Source organism: Gouania willdenowi, chromosome 20 (assembly GCF_900634775.1).
Source record: "Gouania willdenowi chromosome 20, fGouWil2.1, whole genome shotgun sequence".
Lineage (NCBI taxonomy): Eukaryota > Metazoa > Chordata > Actinopteri > Blenniiformes > Gobiesocidae > Gouania > Gouania willdenowi.
Window position 1 is genome coordinate 18,131,022 of NC_041063.1, and position 24,341 is coordinate 18,155,362.

Consider the following 24,341-nt stretch of genomic DNA (forward strand, 5'->3'; position numbering starts at 1 on the left):
ACCCCATTCCATAGGCACATTCTAACATACTTGCCATGACAATTCTCCAATTTTAAATTAAAGCCAACCTAATTTGCATGTGCTTAAAGGGATAGTTCGCCTACAGTATTTAAGACATGACGTTGTATGCAATCCTCACCAGCACTATAGTGCATACACATTGTCTCACTCAGTGGTCACCTCCCTGGTCCGAGTTCTGGCCGCTTGAAGTTGTTCAAGAAAGTAGTCCCGGTTAGTTTCCGGGGCCACAAAACTGTGCGTTTTTAATAGAAAAAAATATATGCGTTTGAAAGCTTGATTCATTTACATCACAAAACCGCCCACAAAAAAAATTCATACCTCCATTTTTAATCGGCACTATTTTCTCTTTCGTTTCCATCAATCCGCGCTGCCGTCAACGTTCCACTGGAACTGAAAGAAACCTCTTATGGACTTTTCCCATTCATTAAACTCTGAATTAAAACACACAACTGAATTGCCCAACTCGGAAATCATTACTATCCTCGAGCCAGATGTACCTAATGTTTTGCTGCAGCTCTGAGACGGTGCAAGTGTGACGTGCACTGCAGTTGATGTGACTAATTGAAGCAGAATAGGATATAAAGCCATAAATCATGCACAGGCCTGATCTGACAAACCCACAGTGTTAATCTCATTAGGTTACTGTACGGGAGGGTTATAGGGAGAAATCACTTAGTCACAAGTCTGAGCTGGAAGATAGAAGTGCGTGCGTGTGTGCGTGCGCATGTGTGAGCAACTGTCTGTGTGAACCTCTTTATGGCAGTTGTTACTGTTTTTTTCCCCAGTAGATGCTCTACTGTAATTTATATATTTTGTCTTGTTACTCTAAAAGTCTAAATCTAATCAATAAATGATTTCTTTTTCTTTTTTGTTATAAAACTAAACACTTCTCATTATGGAGTTGAAAGGCCACATTTTCCTAAAACTTTACAAAATGTTTTTCCCCCCTGCTATATTATTCTGCTTAATTAAACTAATAAAACCCCTAAAACTAAATGTTGTCTGTTGTGGAGTCATTGTACAGTTAATAAATAATATTATTTAGTGACAATGGTGTAGAAATACTTTAATTCATGACTCTGAAAGTAATAATTACACATTTTTCTAAAACTTATGTACTACCAAAATAATTTCTCATGAATCCAACCTATAAACAGTTAGACAGCATAAATTAGTAATAGTTTATATTAACTATTATTTATACTAGTACAGTGTACGTCGGAAGTATGCATTCATGTGGGAGCTTAAGTAGAGTTAATTATGGCCAAATGAGTATGTGTTTGAAGGTTGGCTGTACAAAGAGGTGTATATACTCTGTACTCTGTAGTGTTATAAAGGGGTTCATTATTAATTACAGCGTGTGTGATTTTCCTGGTTTAATTCTATGGGACATTAACACGATAAATGTTTGTTGTTTTTTTTTTTACTAATTTTTATATTTTTTGTTTTTGTGTATTTTTCTGTAATGTATGTTTTTTGGAGTCATTGTGTGTATTTTTGTATCCTTCTGTTGTGTTTTTGTATAATTATAGTTTTTTGTTGCCATTGGAGTGTGATTCTGTTGTCATTTTGTGTATTTTTTGTATAGATATTTAGTTTTGTGTCATTTTTATGTTTTCGTTGTTTGGTGTATTTTTCTGTAATGTATGTTTTTATGTGTTTTTTTTATCTTTCAGTTATCTTTTTGTACATTTATTGTCAATACATTTAGCTTTCAATACACATATATATATTTTCCTTAACGGCTCACCATATCTATCTATAAAGCAAGGAATTTCTGTCTGTGTATGTGTCTGTCTGTCTGTTCAGAATTCAGAATTTAAATATGCATTAGGAATTAAGTGTTTACTAGGTCAATTTAAACTCCCATGTAAACGTGAGTGTCTGTGAGTGTTTCTCCAGGCATAACTTCATGCTGGTGTGTTGCTTTTTCCTAATTTATTCATTTAAATATATGAAAACCAATAGTTATCACTCTACACATTTCACAACACACCTGAATGTCCCTGATGTCCCACCTTCAATCACAACCTCATTTGACCATCCATGAAAAAACTACTTAACCTCCCGCTTCCCTATAGCAATACATACTTCCTACAGGCACTGCAGTAGTATATTATCATATATACAATATATGTTCAGATTGGTTGTTATTCTGAACGCTGACATGAATGTTAATAATGTGGCACTGGGATCAGACAATGACATTCTTGTGGCCCACGCTGTGATAAAAATTGGAATCCTACATAGCAAACGCACCACAGAAGAAGAGAGCTTGTGCTGGCTGAATCTTTAAACTCTTAAGTGACACAGACGCTCCTAATCTGTTAAAGCAGAACGAAGTAACTTTTTCACCTTAATAAATCCTTCTCGTAGTCCCTGTGAGGGTAATACAAGTGTTTATAGGGTGATTGGGGGGTCTTTCAGCCCTGCCCCCCCCCCAGCCCAATACAAACTAACGCTAGGTTATGACCAGCCCCGTGGCTACACATGGTTGTCTACAAATTCACTTTTCTCAAACGTATACTGTTGTGGAGCCAGCAACAAAAAAAAAAAAAAAGCAGAGAAGACCTTTGTCTGAGGAACGGAGCAAATCTATGCAGTGACAGCTCAGCAGCAATCACACACAATGTCTTCGTAGTGCGTGTGATTGCGCAACAGGCACGCACACACACTCGCAACCCAGCGCTCCATCAGGCAGCACACACACAAATATCCACCCATGCATCCATCCATTTTCAGAGCCACTTTGTCAGCACACAAACAAACACATCACACACATTTCCACACTCCCTTCCGTATTACTTCCACATCATTCATTAATTTGACTTGTTTCTCTTCCTCATACTGTTCACATGGTCACATGGGACTATATGTGTGAAAGCACCCTAAGTGTCACTGTTGTATTTTTCAGTGATCGGTTGCTCCCGTCTTGGGAGAGCAAAGGTGCGCATGTAGCTTTGGGGTGTGGCAGGCGGCGGGAGGTGCGGAGTGTTTACGACAGTGACATAACCAAAAAGGACCTTTAGGGGGAGTGCTAAATTACTTAGTTCTGCTTTAATCTGTGATCTAGCCACGCCCCCAATTACCTGCCGGAGAGAAACTGAACAGGTTGTCACAAGGTTTTCTTTCACGTCCTGGATTGTTGGATTCTTAAGTTTTTTCTTTATTAACATAATTCATAAATTATGTCATATGCATAAATTTGGGTAGTGATAGACAAACTGAAGCCTTTAGAGCGACTGAATCAATGAAGACTAGATTAGATTGAAATGATATGGATTGTGAAGCGTTCAAAGCAGTTTACTCTGGCGACACCTGTTGGTCAAGTCTGAGTGTTGTATCTAAAGAAACATAAAGGTAAAAATGAAAGGCAGGTATTCCCAATAAAGGTTTTAATTAGTTACTTGTACTATAAAGTGATTTTTCCATGACCAAAATAATACAATATGTATAGATACGAGATGTTTATTTCTGCGGGAAATGGGAATTACTCGACACTAGGTTTTTGAAGGAAACTTAAAGACTGTTTAAAGAATTAGGGCAGAGAGAGGCAACTTTTATCACAGTGGGGACCACAACCATGTGAATTTCTGCCCTGAGGGCCACATTATCAACATTAATGTGATCATTTAGAATAATGACCAATCTGAGCATGAATACAGGACAGAATAAAGGGTTTTGTGTGTTTTTAATGGTGATTTTGTGTGTTTTCTGTAGTCATTGTGTGTATTTTTCTTGCTGTTTTGTATGTTTTTTTACATTTTGTGTGATTGTTGTCATTTTGATTATTTTTGTTTTATTTTGTGTATTTTTGTTTAATTTTGCATATCTTTCTATAATTTTTTATATTTTTAGAGTCATTTTGTGCATTTTCTTTGGGGGGTCGCACAAAATGAGTCCGAGGGGTGCTGGGGTGTATTTATAACATGAGGTACACGATAATTGTTTGTAATCTACCTAAATACCCTTTTATTGCACTTACTGTATTATTATTATTATTATTATTGTACCTATTATTTACACAAGTTAAACTTCAGGGGAAGTACTGACTTAATGGCAAAGCTTTTGAAAGCAATGACATTTGTTCTTTGTTGAGAAAGTTAAGGCAATAGTTTATTTTTGTAGCTCTTCTACCCAAATTTACATTTTTATCCTCCAGCCAGTTTTATGTAAGTTTATGTTACACAAAGTTATTGGTGATAAATCATCGAGGCAGAGCTTCTCCGTTTACAGTTGTTTAATTTCTTGGTAACATTAATCCACACATCATGGGATTGCACCCTCTAACTTGGGTTCCTACGGCGACAGTAAATTGCTGAGTTTGGGAAAACTCCTTTCAGGCATCATTGGCAGCAAAGTCATAGTGTGAACTCATTATTTCATGCAAAACATGAAAGTAATAAAGCCTAGAAAGAGCAGAGTTTAATTTCTTTGTTTATTCTTTTCTTTCCTCTCTGCATGATTTGGTTTGAATAATTCACACAACCCACCCCAGCTTATAGATATTTATCTTCACGTTATCAAAGATTTGTGAAATATAGCAATAGCCAACTTTTACTACCCGAACTTTACAGTTAAATATGTGCAAATAGTTGTGAAGAATATTATTCATTTTTATCTGACAAAAGAAGAACAAACTGTGAAATAAACCACCCATCATCTGTTTCTCAAGGTGGAGAAAAATAGACATTTTTTTTACTTCCCATTGTTTTATTGTTTTTAATTTACAATGAACTGGGTAATGGGAACTCACGTTGTGCTCATTTTGCTGAAAATATTTCTCTTTATGTTTTTTTCTCTTACCATTCATGTACAGTTACTGTAACTATGACTTTTTGGATAAGAAAATAAGGAAATAAAAATGGCAATAACCGTTACTAACAAATCGCAATACACACAGAATCGCAATTAATATAGAATTGGCACCAAAGTATTGTTAAAATTGAATTGTGACCAAAGTAACATTGTCCCAGCCTTAACAAGGAGTATTGTTCATGTTCAAATGTGAGAGTATTAGGGCTGGGCAATATATCGAGATTCAAGATAAATCGAGTTTTCTATTTTGGCGTTTTAGAAAATTACAATATCGTTTAAATCGATATATTTTTTATAGCTTATTTTGTGTTAAAATACTTTTTTCATTTCATTTTGTTACTTCTCTTCTTTTTTTATTTTTTTTTGCTTTCGTTACTTCTCAGAACAGCATGAAAAGCTCAGTTCGATAGATTACTGAGTGTATCCTAACCCAGACCTTCACCTAAACAAGCCACACTCACACGTGCTGTCCCTTACAGGATAAAAAGCCTAAAATAGCACATATTGTGCAGCTGTTTGTTAATAAACATGCCTGTGTGGCATCTTGCATCAGCAAATTTAACCCACAATAGTTTTTTCTGCTCTGACTTTATTTGAAATACAAAATATTTGGATTTATGTCGTATATCGTCATTTTGAGAAAAAATATCGAGATGAGTTTTGGTCCATATCGCCCAGCCCTAACGAGTATGAATGATATAATATAATAATGCATGTTGTTCTATAGTCCTTTTCTATATGTGACGCAGTTTGTTTCACTCTCTGTAAATATTGACTTACTTCTTTTCCAGCCTGAGGATGGAAACAAAGAGCAAAGGTTTAAAGGAGCAGCAGCAGCATCACAAGAAGCTTCTGGCAGCCATGCTGTCACAGAACTCCTTTGATCCCATGCACTGTTCCGCCCCGTACGCCATGGAAGAGGAGATCGAGGACGAGGACGACGCCATGGAGCTTCTGGGTAACGCTGCACTCTCGGACATTAGAGGACACAGATTAAAAAAAAGTGTATTCTCTAACTCGAAACTCATACTTTAAAGGCTTGGATGGTCATTTGATGTACGAGCACATGGACGAAATAAACTTAAAATGAATTAAAGTAAATTAAATCACTCATAAGTAATTCAGTAAAATTACTATAAAACCAGAAGAATTCAAATATATTCAATTATCAGTCCTACTGAATGAAACAAATATTAATAAAATAAGTAGTGGGTTGTGGACAACTGGTTAAAAAGAAATACTTGATGTCTCTCGTGTTGGAATTGTCTTTTATTTTGAAAGAAACTTTTTTTTTGACATGCATGCTGTGAAATGCATGTTGCACAGGCAAATATATAGATTTATGTTTTAAAAAGATTATATATGTGTTTTCAACAGCTATTTTAAAAAAACTAAATTTGGTTGGTTGAATTCTAAAAAAAGTGGGTCGCAATTTAATGACCGTGGCAAAATGCTACTAAATAACAGTTATTTATTTTATTTATTTATTCAGTTCATTTCCGACATGGTTGCATTCACAGAAATTCATTTGACATTCAGAGCAAAATCACATCATTGTTTTTTTTTTTTGTCCTTTCTTTTGTCCTTTTTTTTTGTCCTTTTTCATGCCGGAAAGGGCGACGGAAAAAAGCATTATGCTTATCCAGATCCGTCCCCTAATTTGAACACAAATAATTTTACATCCAACCTCGTTTAAACAAACACTATTCCTGAAAAATGAAAAAACGTCAAGGTTGTGGAAAAGGGTCGATTGACTCCTTTTTTGTTAACAAATCCCTACAAAGTCAAAGTGAACAAGGTGAAAAGCGATCTGGCAAAAATAATTTTGTGAACCACCCTAACGTACATGGAAAAAACAAAAATTACTAATCGTTCTATGTGTAAAATTAATGTTAAAACTAGAACAAGATGGGTTGCCTACAATACAATTCCTAAAAGGCTGCTGTCCTGCTTTTTTGTTGTTGTTTTTTCACCTGATCCCCATAGTGTGACTGTACAGAAGACAAGTGTGTTAAAGCAGGTTGACATCTGAAGCATGACTCTATCCAGAAAAAAACAAAAGTGTTGTTTGCAGATGTTTGGAGGCGGATACCCTTAATGTGGGAGATCCTGTTCAGGTTCCTAAACATGTCTTAAGTGGTAGCTGTTACTTTGCATCCTGTTTACTCGATCCGTCCAGATGTTTCCAGCCGCTGAGTCGAGGTATTCGCGAGTTGCTGTCACTTTAATTCCCCTGTGTGTGAGTACATGCGTGTGTGCTGATGAGATAGATGAGTGCCAGTGGAACAAGCACCTGATGTGACATGTTGTTCCTGCCTGATTCAGTGTCTGTGCAAACGGGATTTAATAATGTCTCACGCCAAATTGGATTTGTTTTGCGGAAATATCTGTCTGTGGTGAAGCGCTCGTCATTCGCTGCCATTTTGTTTCCACAGTGTGTTGTTAATTTAAAAGGCTGCAGAAGGTTTTAGTCATACTGCAACATGCAGACTGAGGGTTTGGATTATTCATGGCACCGCTGCCTAATACTGTGGACTTTTACTCATTAGCTTGACCTTTTCTGCTGTGTCACTGCGAAGGACTCGAGTTCCTTTATCAAAGAGTGACAGAGAGGCTCAGGAGTTCTTTACGCTTAAACTGCTGATGTTTAAAACTCAGCTGCTGAAGGATCGACCGCTGACAAGTGACCCAAATATGGAAAAATACGACATTAAAACTGCAAACTTTACCCTGAAGCACCTTTTTCTTTTTCTTTTTTTTTTGCGAGCTAATTGAGAAACTAACTAAATTATAACTGCAGGTGTGTTGGAGAGCAGGTTATAGGTTTTGCTGAGAACATTCATCACTCAATAATAATTTATTGTCTTAAGCAGCCTTTAAAAATAGATAAATAAATAAAAATATCCATACAGCCAGACTCAATAAAACCAAAAAATGTTTAATAGAATAGAATAGAAGCATTTTATTGTCATTGTACGACATATACAATGAAATGAAGGCGCTCTCCAAGAATGAGGAATGACATATAATACACACTTAATATAATACTATAACACTCTACACATATGTTTATAGTGTGCTAAGACATTATCTTTGGGAAATATGCTGGAGAATACTCATAATTTTTTATTATTGTACAGTGTATTTATTTGTGTAAAACTATAAACGATAAATCCTTATTTGAACACTTTGTATGATATGTGCTTTATTTGTATGACTTTAAATTGTGCTTTTATTTTTCCTTTGATCGTACGACCATAAACGATTGTTAATAATGTACAGGAATAGACTCATGCATGTGTTGTTTGCATAAGTATGCGCTGAAAGTTTGTGTAGGGATGATTTAGACGCACGAGAGATGAGGGCTAGGTTTTTACACGTTCTTTGAACTTCTTCTTGCTGCTCAAATGAATAAATAAATAAATGAAATAAAAAAAATACATTACCATAACACACAATATACAAATGTTGGTGAGATAAATCAATATGGCACAGATAATGAACTGCACAAATGTAATGTAATTTATCAATAAATAACAAAGAATTCCTTTAGCTTTTTTGGTGACTAAAGTTAGGAATAATGCTATTTTGCTGTATTAAAATCCCCTATAAAATACAAGTTTATTTACAGGAACTTTCCTGTGAACTAATGAAAAAACCTAAATTGATTTAGTCTTTACACTGCTTTCAGTCATTTTAAATGAATCCGATAGTTGTCCAAGTATTCACATTTTTAAAAGATCCATAAAAAGATATATACTGTGTTACCTTTTTGAAATATCTGTAGACATTAAATAGAATAAACAACCTCCCGCTCATATTTCTAAATACTTTAGACCAAATGTGATGCTCAGTTACTTTAATGTCTACAGTGATGGAAAGTGTTGGAAGTAAAGATGTAAACATACTTAGTCTTTTTCCACTCTCCGTCCCACACAGCCCTGATCCAGGACAGAAGCATACAATGGTGATAAATACCATCATAAAGCTGCATCTTGGTCTTCTTTGATGACTCTCTTTGATCATATCTTTGACATCCAGGAAAACTCCCTCGGTGGTTTTTACAGCACACTAGGGCAACTGGAAGGAAACAATACATTGAGGTGATTCCTCATTCTGTCAAAGAATGCTGGTGAAGTCTCCAGAGATCATCAGTTCTGTGCTGAATGCATCACTGTTGACTTCAGAGTTAATTAAAGTCGATGCTAACACGTCTCATATCGTGGATGTGGAGAAATTGGAAGAGCCTCAGGAGGATTTCTGGGCTTCATTTGGAAAGAAGAAACTGGCACAAATGTGGTTTCTGTGACCCAATGCATGTCAGAGATGACACATGGTCCTGATCTGATAATATGGTCGTCTGTTTCTCCACTGCCATCCACGTCCAGCACTGCAGAAGCTGGGGAGATCGTTTCAAGTTGACTTGAGGTTCAAGTGGTTGTTTAATGTCACGTTGCGTGGGCACATTTTCAGTGAGGTGCTCTAGAAAGATTTAAGACGTGACAAAAACTCCTGCAACTCAAGTAAAATATGTTCACGTTCAATCTTGGTTTCCATTTATTCTGTTTAGGGAGAAACCAGCACTGGAGAACATGTAGGACTAAGACCAGCCGGGATTTGACCCACAACTTTGTAATCAAATGACAAAAAGTGCATGAAAAATCAGTTTAAAACTAAATAAAAGTCATTGTAACAATTACAGTAACAACAGCACAAATAAATGCTAAAAAATAATAATTGAAGTTAATTTGAAGTAGGTCCTGCTTCATATTAATTTCAATAGTTATTTATTTAGGGGTCTGCAACCTTTACTCTCAAAGGAACCATTTGCCTCATAAAGTCCTTCAAGAGATGAAAAAAAAATACAGTGTATTTAATTCTATTCTGTTAAAATTACATAGAATGTTTGATTTAATTGATTTGATTTATTTATTTTGATCAGTGGCAAATATTATTATTTATTATATTGTACTAATATACTAATTCATATTGTACGTTATATATTATATAATATAAAATCAATATTTTGATCAAATGGCAACTTAAAAACTGTTTAAAATAAAATAAAATAAATTAACATCAAGAAATTATATATATGTTTTTTTTTTTGTTAATTTTCAAAGGCTGCAAAAAGTAACTTGAATTTGATAAGTAAGTAAGTAAGTAAGTATTTATTTATAAAGCGCTTTTCGCAGATAAAATCACAAAGTGCTGTACACAGAAACAATAAACATACATTTACATCACATGTGTAACATCATAAAAGGGCAGTAAGAATTAAAAATAAAATCTGCTGATAACACATGATCATGTGATCAGCACATGCTAATTGCTCATTTCTTGCCACACATAAATCATGCATATTTAACCGGCACATTGACGGTTAAATGAATATGTTCCCAAACAATTAAAATATAGTGTTTTTGTTGGTTAAATTATCTTAACAGGGATTTAAAACTTAAGGTTAACCACAAGTGCAGGAAAGTTGATGGTCTGTAGATGTTGCAGGAGGTGAAGTAGGAAGATGCAGAGTCATTGCACAATGTGATTTATTTGTAGGTTGATAAATTGTTATATTATGATTTTATTTCTGTGTCAATGTCATTAATAATTAATAGACTCTGTAAGAAAATAGCAACTCTTTATTTAAATTTTTTAAAGCTATAGGGAGCCATTGCAAAAGAGTCAAAGAGCCACATGAGGCTCCAGAGCCGCAGGTTGCAGAACCCATGAAGTAGGAGAATATACAAGGAGAAGTCGGTTCAGTTGTTCTCTTTCCACTAGATGTTCCCATGCAGCCAAACTATAACTTCTGAGTTGAGTTGATCATTCTTGTCCTTGCTTGTAGCTCCCCCTAGTGGCCAAAGTATTGCAGCACTAGTCTGTGCCTTTATTCTCCATCCATCATTTTTACTCTCATACTCTAGATTAGGATCATAACATGAGATGCAGAATCTATTTAATTTCTAGGTCGTCAGACAATCACAGACACACGTGTATTACACTAATATTTGAGTACAGCTGGAGGAGTGGGAGTACAAATATTAACATGGAAATAGAGCAGCTTTACACACCTCTGCACCATCAAACCTAACAAGTTACAAAGAGTTTTAAGAGTAAATGTGTTTAAATTGAAAGGACAAAACCAAGTATGTGCAGAAATGATAAAAGTGTCTGTTTAGATGTACAGCTTGTGATGAAGGCAGCAAGCGTGCTATACTTAGACCTGGAGGTGTCCTGATCTGATATTGATATTGGATATTGTCTGATATCAGCCAGAAATCGAACTTCATCGGATCGAATTTTATCGGACTGCTTCTAAAATCACTGGTATAAGCTTTCCGATAAAATGTTCTGTTCCAGCACTTCTATCTATAGACGACTGTGGTTCACACTCCAACAAAGTAACCTACTGTTGCTGACTGTTGTTCTCTGATTGAGTAACATCACTGAATCAAGCCTTTTCTAACATTTCACACTGCAAAATAAGTAATAAAAGTATGCATGATTCGTGCTGATATTGTATCGGATCAATATCGGTATCGGCCGTTATTGTAGGCTCCAATATCGGTATCGTATTGGAAGTGAAAAAGTTGTATCGAGACATCCCTACTTACCTCTGCTAAAGTAGTAATATTTTCACCAATGTTAATTTGTTTTACATGTTTGTTTGTCTTTCAGCAGGATTATGTCAAAAGTAGTCACTGGATTTTGACCAAGTGTTAACCAAAGATAGACCTTACACCATGCAAGATTGAAATAAAATTTGAAGGGGATGTGGATCAATATTCTGGTTCTGAATCAATTTAAAAAATAAATAAAAAAGCCCTTATCATTTTTTATTTTTTTTTAATCCACTAGGGATGTCCCGATACAACTTTTTCACTTCCGATATGATACCGATATTGCAGCCTTGATCTGATACAATATCAGTACAAATCATACATACTTTTATTACTTTTTTTGTAGTGTGGAATGTTAGAAAAGGCTTGATTAAGTGATGTTACTCAAACAGAGAACAATAGTCAGCAACAGTAGGTTACTTTGTTGGAATGTGAACCACAGTCACCTATAGATAGAACATAGAAGTGCTGGAGCGGAACATTTTATTGGAAAGCTTATATCGGGGATTTTAGAAGCAGTCCAATAAAATCCGATATTCATTTTCTGGCTGATATCGGACCAATATCTGATCTCAATATCGGATCAGGACACCTCTAAAATCCATATCTTTGATTGTAAATGACGGATCTTTATGAAATTTGTCTCAGTTATGTCGACGACTTTTGTTTGGATCGGATCTAGATTGCGATTTTTGTCCTGAATGGCGGTGGACATACAATTGGACCTATTGTATTGTTTTTAATGGGGACAGAAATTTCTTCCAAGCTTTTAAAGTGTGAAAGATTACTGATCCAGATATCTGAATGTTTGGTAAAGAGGACATTTGGTGCTTGGTTGGCGGAGAATCCGTGTATCATTCATTCAAACGGAAAACGCCTTGTTTTTTAAATTCTAGCTCTTTTGCTTCGGTACAGAAAACGGAAAAAAAACACATTTATCCGTTTTCTCCATTACCAATTGGCCAAAGTACGTGACCCGGAAGTGAAGCGTTGCACATTCCGCGATATCTTTAGCTCTGCAACACTTAGGAGTCTCTAAATCCTCCGAAATGTCCGTGAGGAGGTTCTGTGCCCAGCACCAGCTAAAGCGAAAAGGACACGTTTCAGATGCACAGTTGGAAGCAGCGATCTTGTCATGGCGGACTGCCGTTAGCATAGCTGTTAGTGTCGGATATGAGTACACTTCCAGGTCACGTAATTTGGCCAATCGGTAATGGAGAAAACGGATAAAGGCTTAGTTTTCCCTTTTTCTTTTTCTGTACCGAAGCAAAAGAGCTTGAATTTGAAAAACAAGGCGTTTTCCATTTTTTATTTTGGTTTTGGAAACAAATATCAAATAATCAGTGGTTTTTTTTTTGTTGGTTTTTTATGTTTTTGTTACATAATGAAAAACAAATGAACGAATGATACACGGATTGTGGAGGTTTGCAACACTATATGTAATGTGATCGTGTCCTTATCTTCTGATATATGGAAACTATAGAGATGGCCGTCACAGGCTTCAGCATATCCTGTATACCTCAGAAGTCTGTTTGACCTTCCAGGACTTTTCATTCTATATGTTCATGTCTAAACAATATTTCCTACCAACGTGTGTCACATGTAAAATCTCCAAACAAACTGTTTTGACTTAAGACCTTCATTTCCAGCTCTGTGTTCAGCAAACGTCTTTAGCCACACGGCGAAGCGTCCTTGTTTTGCTGATTGCCGTCATGCAGAAATCACCACATTGCACAAAGCAATTACACTGGCAGACGTCCCACCGTGTGGCTGTAATCAGTCACCCTTGCGTGTGTTAAAATGAACTCCAAATATGTTTTTGTCCTGCTTTCTTACCACAACTTTGGCTGGAGAAAAAGATGTGAAACGAAAGAAGGCTTAGAGGCTATGAAAAGACTTTAGATCACATCTGCGATCCCACATCAAACGGATAGGTTTTCCAGAAATAAATATGTTGATGTCAACACCTAGAAAAAGGATTATGTGGAAGTATAAAAGGTCCCTTTGGAATGCCAGAACTTCGGATTGAATTCAAATATAAAAGCCAAAGGGGCTTTGGATCCGATTATTCCCAAAAGGAAAATTCCAATGAGTTTACAGGTGGGATCGTTTTGATTTCTGGAGTTTTACTGTTTGCCTTCTGTTTTTCTTATTTGTACACTGAATACTGTATAAACCACTGTCAAAATGGTGATTAATGAGAATATGACTAGTTATTTTGTAAACTCATGGAAGGATACAAGTTCTTTACGAATTCCGTCTTGCTTATATAAAGACAGGAGGTCGTGGCAGTATGTGTTGCACTTTGTTAAATATCTCTGTGTGAGGGACACGCCCACCTCTGCTACAGTCATTGGAACAGGAGACAGTGACAGTGGTTTGACAGGAACAAGATATGTTTGATAAAGCTCGCTCAGATCGTTGATAAAGCGGATTAAAAGAGTGACTGATGGATGAGTTACAAACATGTCTGTGTGGCTCCTTTGTTTGACTTGGTGACGAGTGAAGGTTGATGATGGAACATGAAACATTTCCAGACAATGGGATGTTTTTTTCCAAATCTGAACTAAAAGGGAAATGCATTACTCATTTTTTTTTTGTGTTTGTGCTTTAAATATTTGAAAGGCTGTCCTAGAGTTTCCTTCTTTTTTTTTTTTTTTTTTTTAAAAAAAATTGTTTTCTTAGAAGAAGTTCTGGTGACGTGACTGATTTGTCTTGGGCCTTGATCCTGTCTGTGTGGAGTTCACTTGTTCTTCCAGTGCCTGCTTTGTATTTCCCAGTGTTCTCGGATTCCCTTCTGCTCTCCAAAAACATGCACTTCAATCATTTCTCTGTCATGCTGATGCTTAGAAAAAGATTTTCTTTTAATTTTTAAAATTGACTTCCCAAACAACATTGGCAAACCTTACTTAACATTTTTTTCCAACAGTTTTTCCTAAGTTTCCACTTCATTCCAACATTTTTGACTTGAACTGACATCTGCACTTTCTGGCACTCCCATATAAGAACTACTGAGTTAATAAAGTTTAGATTAGACCAGTGTTTTCCAAACTTTATTGCCTCATGTACCCCTTAGCCTTTATTTCTTATCGCAAATACCCTTTAGCTCATGTTACACATTATTTATTTGTGTCTGCAGGCTTGTCTAAACACTTTCCTGTGTCTTGTCCGACATTAACCTTGAATATAGGCCTTTATTTTCATTTATTTCTGATGTTTTGCTAATTTCAGAATTTTTACTTCAACTTTTGGTGTATTTTAGAGAGTTGTGTCACAAATTATTATTGATGGATGAGAAAAAAGTCTGTGTGCATGTAAAAAGGAATCTATTATGTTAAAAAATAAAGTGACAAATGTTTCTGTGTACCTCTGAGAGGAGTTCAAGTACCCCAAGGGGCACATGTACCCCAGTTTGGAAACCACTGGATTAGACTATTGTATTGTACAAATGCAACCATTGATTAATAGATGGCTTGCTAGCTACTCAGTTTTTGGGGGGTTTCTTTAACTTTAAATTTCAGTGTCATAAACAACTACATTTTTTACATAATTTTAACAAATATACATCATTACAAGTGTTATGTGTTAATGTCTGATGCTCGGTATGTGTAATTTTTGTGATGGGATTGAAACCAGTTTAGTATACTGTGTAATTCACTCTCTGCATGCAGCATAATGTAACGTCTAAATACAGTAGGTATATTATACATAGTCTTTCCACCTTTACTAAGCATCAGCACGCAGAGCAGTTAAAGGTCCCATGTCATGCTATTTTTCACTCATCTCCATTTGTTCTAAGAACTCTAAAAACATAGTATTTGAGGTTTATTTTCCCAAACTCGCCTGTTTTCCAGAGTTTTAGCCTCTGAAAAGTCACTTTCTGAGCAACTCTACACAAACAGGCTGATTTGCGTCCTGCTTATTTGCATTATCATGAGTGGGCGTGTCTGACTTCCTCCTCCGCGCACGGTGACGTAGGGCCAGAGGACGGCCCGCCCTCCACCCACCCACTCCGTAGCCGAGCTCATGCTGCTTTATAAACACGAGACAGAGCGTGGGGGCGGGGCGTTCACCAGTACATACATAGACTGTAGAAAATACATACATAGCACTGCACGAAGGACGCTGAAATGCTCACCTTTCTGGGCGTGTCTGTTTATTTGTCAATCACGGCAGAGAGCTTCCTGGAGGCGCGGCTTCTCCAGCTCAGTTCCACGTCAAATTCATCATCAAAGTGGGAACGTGTCATCAAAGTGGATCGAGGTGTTTGGGCTCACCCTGTAGTAAGAAAGGAGTAAATCATCCTCTAATTAATGATTGAGGGAATCAATGAAAAAAACACTTTGGCATGTGTATGAAGCCCATATAACACTTTTATAATGTCTTTATTCCACCTGCTGCCACCTATTGACATGGAGGAGTATTTAAATTTCACATTGTACGCCCTGAAATGGATCTGTCAAATTTATTTAGACCAACTCAGGGATAATAGACAGTTTTACATGTTACAGCTTAAGATTTTCTTAACACTATCTTCTTGTTAATAAGTAATGGATTGATTTGACGATAATAATTGATTCATTTGGATTTATTTTTGTTTAAATCATGAAGAAAATGTCAATAACACTTGAATTTAAGGTAATTTTACTTTGAAAACAAACCCAGTGTGGCTGGACAAAAAATGTATTTTATTGATCAAATTTGTAGATACATTTGTTTACCCTTTGAATTGACTATGTGTGTTTATTCACACTAAGCTGAGATGCTAAGGGAAAGGTTTGTTTTTTTTATTTGTAATGTTATAAAATATGTAATTATCTGATTTCATACTCAGAAAAATGAAGCTACTGTGAAGTTGCTGTTGCACTTTTGCTTAAATTTGGGTTAAAGCTTGAAATTGTTGAATGACAGTCTCATTTACTTTTTATTTTGGGAATGTTCTATGCATTTTTACTCTTGAGGATAATTATAGCAATAAAGTTGTACTTTTGGCAATATATCTGATGTCTGCAGTCATTTTTAAATCCATTGAATTTTTTTTTTGAAAAACCTCGAATTTTTCTTTAAAAAATCTGAGATTTTTTTTTGCTGGCAAAATCACCCAGCCCTAGACTAACCCAGTGTAGATTGCAAGTAATTAAGTGTGTTGTCTTTGGTCCACCTGGTGTCACTTCATGCCCCACACACACATCTTTTCACACATACTCCACTTGCAGACTCCAATCACCACTATTGGCTTATAAAGCAAGCAAGGACACAGTAGTCGGCCTGGAAACGCTGTAAACCAGCAAAAACACAGCAGTGTGATCACGTTGCTCTGAGAGGAGAACAGGAGCTGAATGAAAATCTGAATCTAGGTGGTACGAGCTGCTTCATCACTGAATCTTAAGCTTGAAAGGCTTAGTTTCACCTCTGATGGATTAATGGTGAAAATCCCATTACCACTAAAAGTGTAACTGCACCTATAAACGTCCACAGCATAGATGGATACATTAATCGAAAGGCTAATGACTCGGCTCTTACAATTAATGGAAGCAATTACCTGTCGGCACAGAGGATGTGAAGATAAACTGAGACCATTGTTTGCATGGAAGTAATCTGAGTGGATACAATGATGCAGCGTGATAGCAGACAGCTACAGAAGTGTTTTAGATGCATGACATCACTGATTTGTTGCTCTTGTTTAGAGATGAATGGATCGGAAGACGCTGTGCAATGACTGATGTGAGCCACAGTTGTCTCATGTGTGTATTTGTACAACTAATTGAGTTTGGCGCGCTGCAGTTCCGCGCGAAATGATGTGAAGTCTGTTTCTATGCATTTATCTCAAACATGCAGAAAAACAGTGACCACTAAAATAAACTTTTCAAACGAGTGAGTGCTTTCAACAGCGAAGCTCATTATTCCATAAATCATGCTTGTTTTTTTTTTTTAAACAGAAAAAGTCCCAACTGCGTGTTTTTTCGCCATTTCTCTCAACACACTTCATGTTGGAGCTTGTTTCTTTTTGATGCATCATTTAATTCTTTTATCCGTATTATGGTTATAAACTGCAGATGGCAGCCTTGATCTTGGCATGGCAACGTTTTGTTTGTATCACATCTAAAACTCCTTCCTGAGATGACTCAAATAAAATTTGTGTGACGCAATAAAAGTAATAATAAAAAACAAAAACCATAGGCAGAGGGTTTATTCAATTGTAATCATATTAATCAGTCGGGACACACGGTTCTGCTGAGTGTAAAAGCAGCCATATTTGTGGTTCGAAAGCACGTTTTAAAGGAGTTTGGCCCCAAAGTGTGTGATAAAGACTTTCCACCAGCTCCAGAGCTGTGATGCTACTTAAGTGTGCTCCCATCTGATTCTGATCAAGGATTTTATTGCTGCACTCAGAGTCGGGAGGGCTCAAAGACTTTATAATTTCGGGCCAGGAGGGGAGAAAGGGTGCCATAGAACGTGGAGACATAATTATGAAATGGAAATGTGAATATTACAAAGCCAAACAAGTGTCTCTCTGCCGCCGATCACATCAAAGGCGTCTCGGTGACGACGAACAACCACCCAGTGGAGGCCGTGTGTGTGGAACGTGAGCATGTAGCTCAAGTGTGAGGTCTACATGTGTGTGTATGTGTATGTGAATGTGTGCACCTTTTTTTTTTTTATCTGTGTTGCTCACACATGTAGGTCCATACGAATGAGTAAATGCAGTCTTTGACGGCAAAAAGCATCTGTCACCGTACAAACTATTAATTAGAGCCCAGTGTTCTGCGGTTAGACATCATCATCGCTCATGAAAGAATGGAAAATTCAATTATTTCACTTACAGGAGACACGATAATTCACAGCTCCCAGTGGCACCTATAGTGGGTGCGATGGGAGGGATGATAAAGTATGAATGTGCGTGCCTCTGCATCTGTCAATGCATCATCACAAAAGGTGTATATTAGGCTTAGCGTTGTAATTATGACTGAAGTTATGCTTTCTAGCTCTAAAGTAGCTCAGAGGCAGTCAGTGGATCACTACCTAAACAACAGTAAATGACATGGAAACACACGCTCTGTGAGTGATTGCTGCATGGAATTCCTCCTCACTTTCACCTTTTGTTCAGCGCATCGCTTGAATAGTTTCCATTTCTCGTCCCCCCGGTGAAGGCCCACTTTATTTATCTGCCACGGCTCATCGTCAGACAGAGGGAGGGGGGCCACGCATGGCTGCTCCAGTGTCCAGGGAGAGAAAGTGTGACGGGCGAGTGTGGACAGACGTATGTTGTGTCTAGGCCGAGGCCTCAGGGCTGTCACGGTCTCAGGGTAAAAACCGGTCTCAAGGGAGACGCGTCGTAAACCTATCATGGTGGTATTGTGTGGGAGCCATGCTGGGCTCTTTGTGTGCACACTGAGATTATGGACACGTGTTTGTGTCAGTGGAAGAACTGTATTCTTAAAGATCCTCCTGGGATTTGGGACACCTGTGCAGAACTCAAGATCAGAACATTCAAAATACAAATGTACTCCATAAAGCAGTGTTATTTTCGACAGAAAATCAAAAAAGTCTTTTCACTGAAATTAAATATAGTTTTAGTGAAAATGATGTCATCAGGACTATTTCAGTTATACGTATTCTAGTTTTAGTCGACTAATGACAAGACAATACAATTTGTTGACAAAAATAGAACGCATAAGAGTTAATGTCTTTAAAAGATTCAATTCCCATTTATTAACCTGATATTCACTATTATTGTTTGTTCATATACGCAGATAGATCAAACACGATCAGCTTACTTTTGCTATTACTATTATTATTGGATCATTTATTGGCTTGTCCCGCCTTCCACGCAACAAAAGTAGTTTTGATTGGATTTGAACATTATAGTTTAGTTTCTATTAGTTAATGAAAATAGCAATATATTTAATTAATATATAAAATTAGAGTCTTGTCATTGTCACATAAATAAGTGTCGTCAAACTATGATGAAAAGTTTTAGGCTGTGTTTGAAATGGCGCCCTCGGTACTATACACTACAAACTCATATACTCAAGTATATACTGTCTACTATAAACTATAATGGTGCATCCACACCAAACGCACACGCGAACAGTTTACATGCAAAGTCAATGGTATAGTGATAATGTATATTATCACTATATCACATATTATACCACATATTTACATAATAGTAAATAAATATAGTGATAATGATAAGTATGACTAGGATGATGACACTGAAGTATACTTCCAAGTTTCCCAAGATGCAATTTGAACCTACGACGACTAACACCTGAATCACACTGAGGCTAAATATCTCCGTTAGTTCTCCACCTTTGAAAGTTCTGAAAATGTTTTAAATGAGAAAGTGACCAAGTAGAATATCAACATGTGCTCATTTTATCCGTGAAACTCGTGTATACACGTTTCATTCTGGCATTTCTGAGATTTTTGAAGATTCGCCATTGTGCGACTGACAAAACTTCCGGTTAACTTCAAAATAAGATAGGGGTTGATTTTTAGCTTGAAGTTGGTCCTGGGACGATTTTACAATCTGCTCACAATGCATCATGGGGCAGTTGAGTATGACTAGTGTGCTCACCGTGCATACTTAAAAAGTGTCCCGATATATAGTATACATCCGGGTATTTCTCGCATACTATCTAATGTGAACTCATTTTGACAATAGTATGCCATTTCGAACACAGCCTTAGACAACAAAATTAACACAGTCACAAAGCAAGTATATGTTTTTGTTGTCTGTAAATATATCTGGGAAATATGAATATGCAAACTCAAATGTTTTTTATTAAAATCACAGCTTTTTCCCCCATAACAAATCTCACTGCTTTACAACAGCAGTCCAGTCCACCATATGGATCAGAGGTTGTTTGTTTCTAAGGTAGAAACTGGGGCTGTTCGGAGTTGTTGTCTTTTTCTCCGTTTCCAACACAAACAACGAATGCGCTGCCGTGTCATGAGATCCATCTTGTTGGGAGAGTATGGAGGCTATATTAAATAATTGTTTATGTTTCTTTAATGGTGTTTATGATGTTGATTTTGTTAGATGGCTAAATGCTTGTTCATGTGGATCTTGTTGGGTTTTTTCTTTCTTATTATGAATTTTATATTTTGATAAGCACATTGAGATGACTTTGTTGTAAATTGCTTAAAACAAATTAAATTGATTTGAATTGAATTAACACTTGCCAGCAGAAATGTATGAAATTGTCATTGGTGGTCTCGATTTGCAACGTGCCTACCCAACCCTAGTGGTCACGGCACGTCACTGATCGCTTGTATTGTGTAGAAACGTAATTGTCTCATGTCTCATTCAGCAGTAAGTAAACAATAAACTTTATCATTACGTATGTTAAAAACTTGACCAAAAACTCTGTTTTAACTCTGTCAGCGGTGACGCGCTTTCAGTGTGAGCTCGTGCATGCGAGGGATCGAGAACGAGCAAGGAGACGGGGAGATGTGATTGGTTAAAAAAACAGTATTTTTCCATTGGTCGAAGTTATTACAGATTTACAGCTGCTACAGATGATGGATTTTATTTGTTCCTTTTTTAGAGCACATAAGATCTTTATTTCTGTCAGGACATAAAGACAATTTCAACCCAAAAACCTAAAAAGTGTATCTGGAGAAAATCGCCTACCCTAGCTTTAAAGGTGAAAACTAAGTTGAGACTATTTCTTGCTTGTATATCGTCAGCTCTGATGCTGGGTTCCTAAATGAAGCTGAAAGGATAGGCTACATGTCAGACTATCACAGCTACTTAGGAATGTTGTTTTTGAGTTAAAACTAGGGTGGCTCATATTCATCACTCCACACACAGGCCCTCCTCACACATAGGGCCCGGTGTTGTTAACACTGAACTCTGTCACCTCTCCTTCTCGAGTTCATTGCAGCCCCAGGGCTGACATGGCTGCGATTCAGACTCCTGTGGCCTTCCAGCAGCTCCATGTAACAGCTGAGGACTGTCAGCTGTTGCAAGCTGGTGGTATAGACTCTGCTTCTTTGCATCACTTATCCTCATCCACAAACATGCTCACGCATATGCATAACTCATTAAGGCAACCTCGCCACTTTTTAGTGTGATTTTTCCATCACACTAAATTATACACTGGCAAAAAGGACTAAGGAGACGACTGTAAAATCTTTTCCATCAACATTTCATGAATCTTTTCAAAACAATTCAGATTTTGTCAGATTTTAACTAATCAGTTTTTGTATTTTTTGGAGTGTCTGTGATTTTTCCCAGACATTTTATCTTGACCAGAGGGAAACATGTTGAAAAGACAAAAGGTGACGAGCAGCTGTGTACACAAAGGTCTCTTTCAGGGTCACAGGCAGCTGCCGTTACTCTTTTTTTTATTTAAAAAAAAAAAAAAAAAAAAAGCTGCATTCTCACACTTGAAAGTTTCTAAGTGTCAATTATGATTTGTATCGGAGGCCATGACCCAAGAAAAATCCGACATGCCACATTAGTCTGATGCCTAAAGAAGGTAAAAGAGTCAAGAGGGGAAGAAGTGGGAATAGGAAAAAAAGTGACTGCTCTGAATAATGGAGTTCCCACGACTTGAGAAATCGCTGGTGGCTGTCTCTGTCACCGCTTCCCAAAAGCCTTCCAAGATGAATAGGACACCTAATATTACCCTGCTTAAGGGTATTACGACAATGTGGTTGGTCTTTCCTTCTTAAAGCAGCTCATTCAGAACCCAATAGGAGAAGCAAACCTTTATTAGAACATTAAATTCAACTTTAACTGGCCAGCACATGGTTGAGGAAGTGTTCTGATTGTGAGGTGTGTGTCACTAAACCCTGTTTATGACATCTGTGATGTTATTGGACGTTATATGGGAAGTTACAGTTTAAAGTGAGAGGTTGCGGTAGGACTTACAGTAACTCATAAAGAGTTGAGAGGCAAACATTTATTTACTTGACCAAGGGTTTTTCTTCTTATGTTTCACGATAGTGATGCACGATGTTATCGGCCGATATTGGCTTTAGAATTAAGTATCAGACATTGACAGGTATAATTAACCAGTAAAACAACAGGCTTTGCTTCCTTGACCAACCCATAGACATCAAACACGTAGATGCTTCATCGCCCGTGGAGAGGCTATGTTCAGACTTCAGGTCAATTCTGATTTTTTTTGCCCATATCTGATTTTTTTTTTTTTTTTGTATTTGCGAACATTACGATTTTGACTTATAAATCTGATACGTATCTGATATTTTGCAATGCGACTGCTGTCTCAACGGCCAAGTCGCATTCTATGCACAGCATCAAAATGCGATAACGTCATAGTTCTGCGTTTACAGACGGAGTGGTGGGGGAGGGGAAACCTTGGCGAAGGACAGAGTGAAAAATAGACAGAGGAAGAAGAATGAGTTCTTAAAATTATTAAATATTTATTATTAAATCTCTGGTCTTTGGAGACAGCAGACGTGTTTTCGTTTGCTCCGATAACACGACCTTGGCTACAGCTGGCTACAGCTGAACAGCCTGAAAAACTGGGCCCAAGACTGAAGGAAAATGGTGAAAAAACCGCAGGGAGGCCCTTCAGAACCCAATTCGGGTTTGGAAGAGGTCAAGGAGATGATACGCGAGGGTCTACAAAACCTATCTGCCGAGATAAAGTCGTTGGAAAAGACGCTGGAAAACTCACTGGAAAGACTACAAAGCGAAACAAAGGTACTGAAAGAAAAGAATGAAAGAAATGCTGAAGAGATAAAATTGTTGAACGCGAGGGTTGAACAGCTGGAACAAAAGGAAAGAGAGAAAGATGTCATCATCACAGGCCTAAAGATAAAACCCAGGAATGACGAAGAAACAAAATCGATTGAACAACAGGTCATTGACTTCCTGAAGTCGAAGGACATTGTCCTGAACCCTGACAACATCAACTCCTGCCATCTCCTGCCAAAGAGAAATGATACCAGAGCTGTAAAAATAACCTTCACGAATATAAAATTCAAAGGAGAAATACTCAAGCAAAGAAATAAACTCAAGGGAACGAAGGTGTACATCAATGAAAACCTGACGAAACAAAATGCAAGCATTGCATGGAAAGCACGCCAAATAAAAAAAGAAGGAAAGATTATGAAGACTTGGTCAAAAAACTGCAGGATTTACATCCTGGAAGAAGAGGACGGAAAACCAGTTCTCGTCAAAACGATGGACAACTTGGGAAAATACGAAGGATCCACCTAAACAACAACATTACTGATGGTAATCATGGATATGGACCCAGATCTATATAAACACTGGAAATAAAACTCAGACTGTGATTATTTTACGGAGACCGATTTAAATGTGAAACCAAGAGTAAAAAAGGTCTGTCATTTATTCATTTCAATTGCTAGGTGGTGGGGTGAGTAAGGATTACATTAAATTTAAATTCAAAGTGTTTATTGTCATATGTGCAGTTAGAAACACGTTTTTTTTTTATACAATGAAATTACTGCCTTGCTTATGAGCTGGGATATAATAATGTGTTTATACAAGTTAAATCTAACAGTGGAAAATACAACACTGCCAATAAAACTAACAACAGCAGTTAGAAACACGCTTATGAACTAAGATATATTACATTAAAATACTGCCTTGCTTGTGATGTAGTGATGTGTTTATACAAGTTGGATCTGATCCCATCATCAGACAGTGGAGGATACAACACTGCCAATGGAACTAACAACAGCTGGATTACCCTTGATGTAGAGACAAAACAAGGTGACATTGTGGATGAAAAGGGAAAAACCTTCCAAACACCTTCGAAAGAGGAACTATTCTTGAACTGGAGGAATGCTAACAACGTCTGGCAGGGAACAAGGCCAACACAAACAAAGATAGAGAGGACAACACTGACTACAGATGGACGTTCAGAA

At 37.0% G+C, this 24,341-nt stretch overlaps 1 protein-coding gene across 2 annotated transcripts in view; it reads left to right on the top strand.

The window, feature by feature from the left end:
* Positions 1-24,341, top strand: part of c20h8orf34 (chromosome 20 C8orf34 homolog) — an 80,006-nt gene that overhangs the window by 21,419 nt on the left and 34,246 nt on the right. For both annotated transcript variants that reach the window (XM_028434261.1, XM_028434262.1), the window contains exon 7: positions 5,631-5,797. In XM_028434261.1, coding sequence (XP_028290062.1) covers positions 5,631-5,797 — 167 coding nt within the window. The remainder of the gene's footprint in view (positions 1-5,630; positions 5,798-24,341) is intronic.